The sequence below is a fragment of the Vidua macroura genome, chromosome 5, assembly GCF_024509145.1.
Source record: "Vidua macroura isolate BioBank_ID:100142 chromosome 5, ASM2450914v1, whole genome shotgun sequence".
NCBI lineage: Eukaryota > Metazoa > Chordata > Aves > Passeriformes > Viduidae > Vidua > Vidua macroura.
In genome coordinates, this window is record NC_071575.1 from 12,158,751 (window position 1) to 12,170,796 (window position 12,046).

The 12,046-nt window shown below is 37.0% G+C and overlaps 1 protein-coding gene across 2 annotated transcripts in view; it reads right to left on the reverse strand.

Moving 5' to 3' along the window:
• Window positions 1-12,046, reverse strand: part of KITLG (KIT ligand) — a 52,350-nt gene that overhangs the window by 24,227 nt on the left and 16,077 nt on the right. For both annotated transcript variants that reach the window (XR_008437172.1, XM_053977950.1), the window contains exon 2: window positions 3,600-3,713. Coding sequence is in view for 1 of the 2 variants with exons in the window: in XM_053977950.1 (XP_053833925.1) it covers window positions 3,600-3,713 (114 nt within the window). In the remaining variant the exon portion in view is untranslated. The remainder of the gene's footprint in view (window positions 1-3,599; window positions 3,714-12,046) is intronic.

Consider the following 12,046-nt stretch of genomic DNA (forward strand, 5'->3'; position numbering starts at 1 on the left):
ACAGAAGCTGAAGCTAGAAAAAGATTTTTCATAGACTGGATTTTTATCCACCAAGAATTTGAAGAAAAATATACTTGTTTGCCCAGAGAACTACAAAAAAATTTTTTCTCATATTATGACAAGAAAAACAATGCAAGTTTTAAAAGTGAACTTTGAAGGGTCTGTGAAGTATCATGAGCCAAATCAGACACCTTTGTTGAAGACCTGAATAACTGGGGAGAGATGGTGATGCAACTTTACAGTGAGGAGAAATGGCCCAGGACAGACTAACATTCTGAGGAGATGAAAGAGGAGAATCTTCCTCTGCCTCTGAGGAGGATTCATGCCAAACTGAATCTAGGCTCTAGACTAGTTATGTTTGATAATTTGTGATGAGACAGGAGGAAGAGAGGCCAATATCCTTAAGTGATGGGATTTGTGCACTACCACTGAACAGATAGTTTATTGCACACAAAGACGGGACTATACTCACAAATGTGGACAAAAAGGGTTAAAGAACATGACAGTTTGGCTGAGAATAAAGCATTTAGGAACAACTACACACTGTGTCCAAATGTGACAGTTTGTGGATAACATCATAATAACTATGAGCAATAACTGTACACATAACACTTCTGTGAAATCCTCCAGGCTACAATTTATTCTCAGTGTGAAAGAGAAGGATATTTATTAAAGACCCTATGTTCTACAGGCACAGATTCTTTGGATGAGCAAAGAAATAAAACTTTTACTTAAAGGCCCATAGAATCTCCAGACAAAGGGAAATGCTCTGGATGTTGTCTACCTGGAATTCAGTAAAGTCCTTGATATTGTCTCCCACAGCATACTCCTGGAGAAGCTGGCAGCTCATGCTTTGGACAAGTATACCTTTCACTGGGTAAAAACTGTCTGGATGGCTGGGCCCAGAGACTGATGGTGAATGGTGCCACAACCAGGTGGTGACTAGTGTTCCCCAGGGCTCATTATTGGGGTCAGCCACTATCAGTTTATTTATTATCTTTATGGATGATCTGGACAAGGTGACTAAGAACAGTCTGTCATTAAGTTGGGTGGCAGAGTTGACCTCTCTGCAGAAGAGAAGGCTCTGCAGGGGAAGCTGGACAGGCTCCATCAGTTGACTGGGACCAGCTGTCTGAGGTTCAATAAAGTGAAGTGCCAGGTCCTGCACTTGTCACAACCACTCTACCCTGTGCTACAGGCTAGGGGAACAGTGGTTGCCTGGAAGAAAAGGACCTGGGGGTGCTGGTTGAGAGCTGGCTGAACAGGATCGAACATGCGCCCAGGTAGCCAAGAAGGCTGTTGGTATCCTGGCCTGTATCAGCAATACTGTGGCCAGCAGGACCAGGGAAGTGATTGTCTCCCTGTACTTGGCATTTGTGAGGCCACAGCTCAAGTCCTTTGTCCAGTTCTGGGCCCCTCACTTCAAGAGGAACAAGAGAGAAGGGCAACAAAGCTGGGGAGGGGTCTAGAGAGTGAGTCATAAGAAGAGTGGCTGAGGGATTGGGTTGAATTTTGAAGATATATATAATCAGAATATCACTCCTTAATTCAATGTGTATATTGTGTTTCAAAAAGCAGAAATGGTACAAAATTTTTACTTCTATTTGCAAGAGTTATAGGGTCTCCTGAACCATATTTTTAAAGTAATACGTTGGAGTCCTTTTTATATGTACTAAGGATATAGTTCATAGAGCATAAAAAAACCTGCACTAGCTACAAAGTAGTGTGATCAGTCAGTATTCTCTGTAGGCTTCTCCCTTCTCATATTCACACTGTCAGCTAACAAAGTTTTGTTTTAAAAGTACTTTAAACCTTATTTTGTATTTTTAAAATTTTGTTCTTAATGTATAGTTGCCATGTAGAATTTCAAAAGAGAATGATCAACATGCAATTTAGTCACATTAATTGAAACAAAGAGTTCTTATAATAAACTGATGGTACTAAACTTATTTTCACCTTATCCTTTTAATTCTCAAGTGACTTCATTGAAATTATTTCTGCAAATATTAACATAGACAAAACATGGAGACAGACTTTCCTCAAAAGACTGTCAGAACAACTCATGCAACTCAAAACAGAGAGAATCTATGTGTCTGGGGCTTTGTACTTTCTGCATCTCTCTGTTATTTCTCCAACCCAAAGTATCTTTGAACTTGCTTGGAAACTTGACCTCAATTTTGCATTTGTAGGGTGAACTGAAAGATATGGGTCTAAATCAGGAGAATGACCACACAGCATCCTCTTGGAGGAGTGTCCAAAGAAGCTCAGTTCAACCTCACTCTACTCAAGCTTGGCAGTAGCAAAAGAACAGTGTAACCTGGACAGTGTGATTATTCAAGCTGCTTGCACATTTTTTGTAATCTGTATTTATAGAACTTGAAGTTTAAATTGTACTAAAGGGAAAGTTAAAGCATTTGTTCTCAGGACACAAAATTGACAAAAAGTTATTTCTATCCCTGCACTACACAATTTCACCAGCCCTCACAGGAATTCTGTTGTTCTTGCATACTTTCAACAGGTTTACATCAAAGCTTAATACTCTTCCAAGAGAAGAAATATTACCTGGAATAAATATGCCAATACTTAAAAATTCTGCCTAAAGCGACTAATTAAGCACTAAACATTTAAGTAGGACTATAGAGCACCCCTAGAGATTTACACTATGTGCCAATGTATATAAAAAAGGACTAAAGAAAACAAGTTAATAACACTGCACAGGCAGCAAATGCTAGGGGTTTTAATATAAGTGCTTGATAATAATAACACTGATGTTGCAACTTTTTTCCCACAGTGAAGCCACAATTTTCAGCTAGATTCAATATGCAGATGAAGATATGTTTGCTAATGTATTATTTCTTAGAAACTTTGGTGTTATATCCTGCACTACTGTAAAATAGCATAATTATTAACTTCAGTGGAGCTAAACACCAATTGACTTCACAAGCAGATGCTGTTTTTCAGGTTAATGCAGTGGTAAATTAAGTAACAGTTAAAACTTCATTAAATGAATTTTTATATGAAGCTGTGAATCCTTCAGACTTAAACTTCTGGGTACAGCAAGCAGAGAAACATATAATGCGTGTAACCCGCTCACACCCAAAGACTGCAAAACCTGTTCAATTGTTATTGCTTTGATTGCTACAATGATGTCTAATATCACACTATTTTTGTATATGGCACTTGTCTTTCATATATCCGAGGTAAAGACTTCTGCTTCAATTCAGCTCTCTTTGCTGCCAGTCTCCTCCATGCAAGTCAGTAACACAAAGACAATAATCTTTCATTTGCACAGGGAACAATCTGCTCTGAAAGAATGTTTGAGGAAATAAAGATTTTTGGCAATTTTTACTGAAGTTTGGAGTCAGGAAACTACGTATGTACATATACTCCATTTTGGTCAAGGTAATCTCTTCAATTAACACTGGAACTACTTTCATGGCAAAAAATGGTTTTGTTCAAGTGACAGGTGTTGTTGGATTTTCTTTTAATATTCCCCTAGTTCCAATACAGATTTACTAGCTTTGCTTAGAAATGTAAGTGCCCTTAGACACTGACTGTTTTTTTAACATAGAGAACAATGTAAAATAAAAGGTCCTTACCAATTTTGCAATGTCATTCACATCATCCGTGACTGGATTCCCGCAGGAACTCTGGGCTTTGACAAGAGGATTAAGTAGGAGGAGTTGAAGACAAAAGCAAGTGATAATCCAAGTCTGTTTAGTAAAAAATAAACAAGAAACAAGAAACCCCAAGTAAGCAATCACCAAATATGAAGTAACAAGAGATTGTAGTAATGTTTTTTATATGTGCAGACTAGAGGCAACGATATTCTTTATCCTTCATGGAGGCATACTTGTACTATTACAGTATCATCTTCATAGCAGGACTCCACTAAAATGCACTTAATTGATCTTTTCTGGAACCAAATATCTTTAGAGTGTTAATGGAAAACCTAGTGTTGAGCCATTAGGTTACTCACACAGGATCATGCAAAGCTGGGTTTTTGCAAAATTTATGGATATCAAAGAAGAGAAAGATACAAACCTTGCAATATTCTTTATCATCACAATAGAATTGATTACATACTTGTCATTCACTTGATAGATCTGTGGCTCTAACGTGATAAATGATAAGGACAAAATTATACCAGACTACATCAAGACAAAAGGAGAAAGTTCATAATCACAGCCATTTCATTTGAGTACTTAAACTGCAAGCAAACCCACAACTGGACTCTGCCCAAATACTGACATCTCAAGCAGCAATACAGTACATCTTCTCCGAGTGACGTGCTCTGGCCTCTCAGAAGTGCCAGCTTGGCTTTGGCACTACATTCCCCTCCTAAATCCTGTTGGAAACAGCAATGCAATGTACTTACACAGGCTTGTGAGACTCACACAGAAAAGCACCAGATAACTAGCTGCAATGCACCTGGGTGTCTCCTTGGCTACACTGCCTGAACTTCCTCGCCTTCTGTTGTTCCTTGTGCTTCACTGGTTTCCCACAGAGCCCTATGCCAAGTTTAAGCTGCAGATCTTTATTTCCAGAATGTTAAAGCATTTAAGTTATGGATAATCAAAAGTTGCCTCGGGTTGTGAAGCTGCTTCTGCCAGCTGACTGAAGCTGTCAGCAAAAGCCGAGGATGGTGTACATTTATGGCAAGTATGGAATTTGCCTGTGCGGGCTCCTCAGCCTGCATAAGGGCAGGACTGAGATCAGGATTTGCTTTTGCACAAACTAAGATACAGCTCAGCCCCATCTGTTCTGCATGACAGGTAGAGAACTCCAGCCTCCACCCTTGCCTTCATGTGCTCTCCAACCTTTCAATTTAAGACCAAAGCAAATGAAACAAGAGCAACACAATTCTCGAGGGAAAACAAGAGAAAAATCACAGATTAAAAAGATGTATCATTATAGTAATCTAGAGGGCCTAAGAAAGAATGGTAATAAAGATTGCTCAGGAATTTCATTAACTTGACAAACAGTGCCAAGCACTTCAACTAAAAGAGCTGCTAAATGACAAGAGTAATCTCTTTCTTGTATCTTTTATTTCTTAAATCTTGTATCTATCCTACAAGTAAAACTGGTCATTTGCTTTCTTAGAATACAGCTTCCTGACATATTTAGGTAAAACCAGTGTGGGCTTCTAGTAGAAAAGACAATCCAGCTTCCTCTCTCTACCTCTTGCAGTGGCAGTGATGGTTTAGTCAGTTGTACCAGGCAGACAACTTCCATTTTCATTTTCCTGTAGTATTTTCAGCTTTCTGATCCAAGTAACTGACACAGATGAAATGCTCTGTCAAAGATGAGACAAGCCAGGACTGCTGATTTCAGTGGAGCCTGCACTTGCCTTTCCCTAAACTGTACCCTCAGACACCACAGAGAAATTTTATTTTAATATTTGTACAAATAATTACTGAGAATAATTACCAATGTGAAGGATTGAGAATAATTAATAGTTCATCTTACAAAATTTCTGTATTTTAAGCTATAGAAAGTTTGCAATTATATATATATGAAAAATTTGAGCTCTGGGGAAATGCAAAGATGCTGCGAGTTTTAGAGAGGACCTTCGAGAGCTTCTTGCAGTGTATTAGAGCTCAAAGCCTTTTAAAAACTGGTTTCAAGTGATCAAGAGAAACGTCTCCCTCTCTTACATAAGCTCCAGAATCACAGAGGAAACAAAAGGTGACATCAAGTTAACAGGCTACCTCCTAATTCACAGTTTTTGGAAATAAATGGCTGTAAAAAAGGCAAGAGGTTAATGACAACTAAATACTATAACTATACTATAATATAACTATACTGCTTTTGAGAACGAAAACTGAGTAGTTCAACCTTTGGAGTAAACCAGTGCATTAGCAGTTACACTGGCAGGGACTTTTCCCTGACATGTTCGTTGGAGATGGAGTTCACACCAGGAACTGACAATTTCTTTATTGCATTCCTCAGTATTGATTAGTATGTAAAGATGGAATTGGTTCACTGAACTGTGCCATGGTCATAGGATGATGTTCAACCCAACAGTCTAATAATCAAAAAAGTAACAAAATTCTTTAACTAGAGATGCTTTTTCAGTAGATCAGCTACGTGATATTAATAAACACAGTAGCACACTCCAAATAAAACCAGAACTTTGATGCACCTTGTCAATTTTTGAATATATAAAATAATTCTGAATATATATAATTCTGAATATAAAGACCGTCCATACATGAAGCTTAAAATCACTGTACATTATATAATATGTAAATAAATAAGAATACTTTTTCTCCTATGTAAATAATGGATGGGATTTAAGAGCATAATAATTTTATAACTACTATTAAAACCAAATGATCTGTAAATTTTGAGATTATTTGAGGTTTTTCTTGCTTATTTTCTCCCTGTGTCATCCAAGAGGAACTGAAAAATCGTCAAAATACTGCTAGTTTCAACATGCCTATTATACAAAATATTTTCATTATTTTCACTTACAAAATATTTACATTACGCATGCCTTCAGGCACATTATATGTAAGGACTCTACAGATCAAAGGGTTGAGCTATTTTCGTGTTATTTACTAATGACCAACCCTGCTGTTTGAGCAAAACTTGAATAGACTGAATTAAATCAAGGACAGAACAAATGGGAACCATAAACAATAGCTTTATAAATAGAGATGCCCATTCTATACTTTACTAAGCATAAATAAAAGTTACCTACACAGCACTCATAACAGATTTCCATATTTAATTACCGCTAAGTTAACATGGGATTTTTCAAAGCTGGCCTCAGAATTTAATCACGTATCATTTATTAGCATTAAATTGAAGATATATAGCAGACAGAAGGCAGACCTGTATACCACAGTGCCTCTTCCTATTTTTGGCTCAAAAATTATTCAATTGTCTTTAGATTCTGAAATCTCTTAAATGCTGAATATTTAAGTTTGTGTAAGGGAAAAAATAATTATGAGACTCAAAAGGATAATTAAAACTAAGGATTACAAGTATACATATTTGTTTATTCTGCAAATGATTTGCACTATTGCTTGTAAGCCATAATCTAGAATTTCAGCAAACAGCGTTTTAGAAATGTAGCTAGTGATCCAATGTGTTGAAGACCACCCTTTCAGTTGTAAATCAACATCCTTTTCATTTATTCACTTCATTTACAATCTGAAGTGTTGACAAAGGCTGCTGAGTGAGTGGTTTAGCATCTCTTTCACAGTATGCTATGAAAGATACTCAATCACGTTAATGTTCAGCTAATTCCTTAAGTGGAAAGCAGCAAGGGGAATACCACATTGCTAAATAAACCATACTTTGGAAAGTCTGGACATTCCCAAATATCTAGTTTGTCCTGATAACACTTCTAATCACAAGAAGGGAGAAGACATTTAAAAAAAAGCAAATAACAAACCACAAAAAAAAACATTAAGCACAGGGAGAAGTAGTAACTACATAGATGAACAGGCTCTTCATTTTTCTTGTATTCAAATCATATTAGCCATGTAATTTTTCAGCCCAGTTTCCTGAGAAAATCACCCAATTAACCACAACCAAGCCACAGCTGAAGGAGGTTAGCTGACAATGTGGAACAATGTCCACCCTGGGCTAGGCTTCCCGAATTTATTTTTCACTTCTGTTAATGTTGGAGTAGAAACATGTTTCAATATTAGCCCCTCAGACAGTGTTTACATGCTGCTTTGCTGAGACACAACTTATGAACTTCTGCCACAGATAACACTGGTTGGTCAGTCATGGACAGCTAACTTAATGTTTATACTTATGCCTTGAAAAACCTTTTGTAAGAAGATTTAGAGAAAATGTAAATAGCAAAACAAAACAAAACCAAACCAGAGAACTCTGGTTTTGTTTTGTTTTGTTTTTTTAACCACAAAGCATCCAGATGCATAGAAGCACAGAAATTCTGTCCTGTGTCTATTTAGTTATTTAGCTGTGATAGAGATTAAATAATTAAAGTCATGGAAGAACTATCTTAAACCAATTAAGAAATTAACTGCCAGCATAGAAAAATCTTTAAATGAAAGAAGAGCATTTACACTGAATGTAATCCAATTACCATTTCCATGGTATTCAGTGACACCTTCACACCTGCAAATGGCAGTGCTAACTTTAATACCCAACATGGCCACGCCTAAATACTGCTTAAGTGCTAAACATTGCTCAAGCCCTCAAAAAAGTGAGTTAAGTGTGGAAAAAGACGTCATTCACTCACGACCACCTAGTTCTGGAATAATGAAGTACTGGGCAAGCACATTTGGAACTGGCAATGTCCCCTGCACACCCCAAGTACCCAGGAAATTACTTCAGAGTAGCTGAAGGAAGCACTGCTGAATAAAGCACAGTTAAGGATTAAGTCTAGTGTACACCTTCTGACCATCAAAACTGGCACTAGTCTCACCAAATACAATAGCTTATCACCTAGAATGCTCTCTAAGTGACAGACCTGGGCTACATCTCCTGCAACCAAGGTAATTCCAACTCACAGGAGTTGAGCTGTGATCCTCTGATATATCTACCTTGTAATTACCATAGAATCATAGATTCATTTAGGTTGGAAAAGACCTCTAAGATCATCAAGTCCAACCACAAACCCAGCACTGCCAAATCCACCAGAAGACCATGTCCCTAAGTGCCACATCTACACATCTACCACTGGAGCTCATTTCCTGTCTATCATGGCTTCCTGGCTAAAAGGGGCAAACGAGAGGTACACTGGTACTCCTGACCCTTATGTTTTCACAACATTTATGCATTTTACATTGTCAAGCCAATATGTAAAAAAATAGACATGTTCACTGCACAGGCATCAAATCTCTGTGTGTATCCTTGTCTCACACATGCTTTTCCATCTGGGCACCCTAATTTCTGCGAAGCTCCCCAGTCAACTTGTGAGTTTTTTTGAACAACCTTTTGGAAGTCCAGTGAACAAAATGCATAACTCCAGCTCAGTGAGTCACTCCATAGGGGTATGACACCTAAAAATCTCTGGATCACACCCTCCATGCTTTGTTATGGTTACAAAATACAGATACATACTTTTCTAGTGACTGATACCACTCTTTATTTTTTTAACAATGATGTGTAATAAGGAGTATGGTGATAAAAGTAAGCAACAGAGAGTGTCAGAGTTATTTTTCTGCACTTTGATTTAAACACAGACTATAGAAATACTAATCACTCTTTTTCAGAGTCAGTTTTAGAATGTTTTGAACACAAAATATTTGAAAATATATTTGGTTATTTACAAAACACAGTATATTCTCTACTCAGTTCTGCATATAATATCTAAAATACATAACATGAGGGTTAAGGGGAAGGAAATTAGCAAGTTCATGCTACAAATATAACCAGGGAGGTAGCCATTGTTACCTATATTCAAATGAGTTCAACAGGCAAGCTGCCTTCATAGCTGTTTGATCTTTTTGTGGCAATACTGTATTTGCCTTTCTGTGACTTTCCCCAGCCCTAGAAACTCTTCCCCCATACCTTTACAATCACTTGAGTATCCACAGGGGACTCCAAGAATGACAAGAATGGGAGGTTTCATCTAACTTCATTTGGTGGCAGAATGTTAAAGTGGCACTTGCTAGACTCCACCAGCCAATGTGCAAAAGCAAAGCCAATTGCTGCATTCAGATGCTTATAGGCCAGTTCCCTTCCTAAGGTACACTCTTAATGAACTGGAAATAATTATATTCAAGTCAGTGGACAAAAGGTAGTCCCAAACCTATTAAGTGCTAACGCAGAACTACTTTTTCTCCAATATTTTTCTTTTTCAGCTGGAAGGAAAAACCATTCTCTAGTTCTGCCAAGTTATTCACATCTATTTCCTGAATCAGACAAATTTAAGATACATAGTCTTAACAGTGCTGAGAAAATGATGAGTCACACCATCCTTTCCCACCATCCAGACCTTGGGAAAACAAGGAAGCTGCTTAAGACTATATGACAACTTCATTTCATATGACCTCCGGCCAATTGCTATTATCCTCTACCCCTTAGAGCTCTTCTTGACAGATGTAGCTGGCTGCTCCAGCCAATGTGTTACTGTTGCACTTGGTAAGGAGCACCCAAACTCCTGCTGAGTTTGGTTTGTGCATTTCAGCTGAAACCAAGATGAATGTGATAAGCAAGAACTGTAAATTGATAGAGAGTTTGCCTTGCAAATCAATGCAATTCAGGTATTTTGCAATTACATTCAGTAAACTACAAAAAAGTCTTTTTAATGTGTAAATTAACATATTTTTTTTTTTCAATCTCTATAAGGATACCATTGCAAAATATTTGGCTGTTCTAAAAATATATTTAAAAATGTTATCTGATCCATAATAAATTTTGTCCACTCTTTAATCTCACTTGACAATCAGGGATTCAGGCAGTTTCCTAAACTTGTCCTGGATGACAGCCAGTTTGTTTAGTTCCCAAGTACTGGGAAGTGAAGTTACCAAGAGACAGGTAATTATACATGAATGTTGCCTCTGGAACCTGTGTTAAAATGCAAGAGAAATTTTGTTTTCCACTTGTAAAATTCCACAGCAAACATCCAAGATTGATACTGAAACTTTTCATCTTTCTATCTGTAGAGATAAAGGCCAATACTTTCTGTTCTGTAACAAAGGCACTGACACATGCACAATCAAAACATTAAAGAGTAAAAAGAGTAAAAGATCAGATTTCAGCTGAGAAACAAAAATCTCAACAAAACTTTCCACAAACTTCAAAGAGGAAGTTGTCTTTTTTTCCCCTACTGGGAAATTACAAAATTCTAGCATAGATCCAAAGGCATTTTTAAGTAATTTAAAGGGGAAAGCAACTTAAGATACAAGATTATCTTTGCAGGGAGGACAACCTCCTCACACTATATGGAGGTGGATGATCTGACTTCCTCAGGGCATGAAAACAAATTCTCTTACATAAAATACTTAATTAAAGATTTTTTCTAAAGATCTATTTCAGAGGTCTTCCTTGTTTGCCAAGTTCATGCAAAAAAAAAAAAAGTCCACTATATTGAATATTCTTTTGAATTATAATGAAAATATATATCAAGCAATCTTCTTTAATCTTGGACTTTCAAGCACCAGTAAAGGAAAGGAAATAAGACTTGTTACAGAAATTCTGTACTGGATCTTTAATTCTTACCATCTGCTACAAATTATATGGTGTTTGAGTTGGAAGAACTATTACACTGGCAAAATAAATTAAATAAAATCAACTAGAAAAGTGAAAACAGCTATTTTGATACTTGGCATATACCAGAACCCATGTACATGATGAAAATTAAAGTGAAAAGGAGTTTAGGTACTTTTTTTTCTTTCTTTTGAATTTTTTATACTTCTTTATATAAGCAGGGGATGATTTCTGAAATGTAAATCACAGAATCGTCAACTTGGTTTTAAATCAAAGATGTTCTCAGAAAGACACACTTCTGTTCCTGGACTCTGAAATTTTTGATAACATCCCTGACAGGCTGTATCTTTATAGGGATATAAATCCAGAACTAATTTCTGCTTGATATGAGTTACAAAAGGGTAATTGCTGAACACAGACTGAAAGTAGATGCCAGTATAGTCAAGACTGTGTTTCAAGCAGCTACCTTAACTGTATTACATTTTTACAATTACAAGCTTAGCTGTGATTAAAGAACACTGTTTGGAGCTCTTTGATATGCCAACACCAGTATAAGCTTTGACGTGTTGATGGATTACAATTTTTCACATCAGTATTGTACTGCATATTGTAAGACTTTTCATTTCCTGACTTTTTATAGTTGCTGTCTACATCAGTGGTCTACAAGAACACTCTGAATAAGGTGAGGAAATAGAGCTTGCATTAATGATATGGTTTTTATCATGATAAAGATCATGGGATCCAGCCCCAGAAGCTTTCCTCAGTCCCTCTCTCATTGTGAAGGTCTCATGACCAACATCAGGCAAATGTGGTCCTCTGCAGTCCATTCAGAATGGCTTTGGTATCATCTGCTACTAAAGGCAAATGGTATCAGTAACCTGAATTCCAATGTACAGGGATAGGTCTA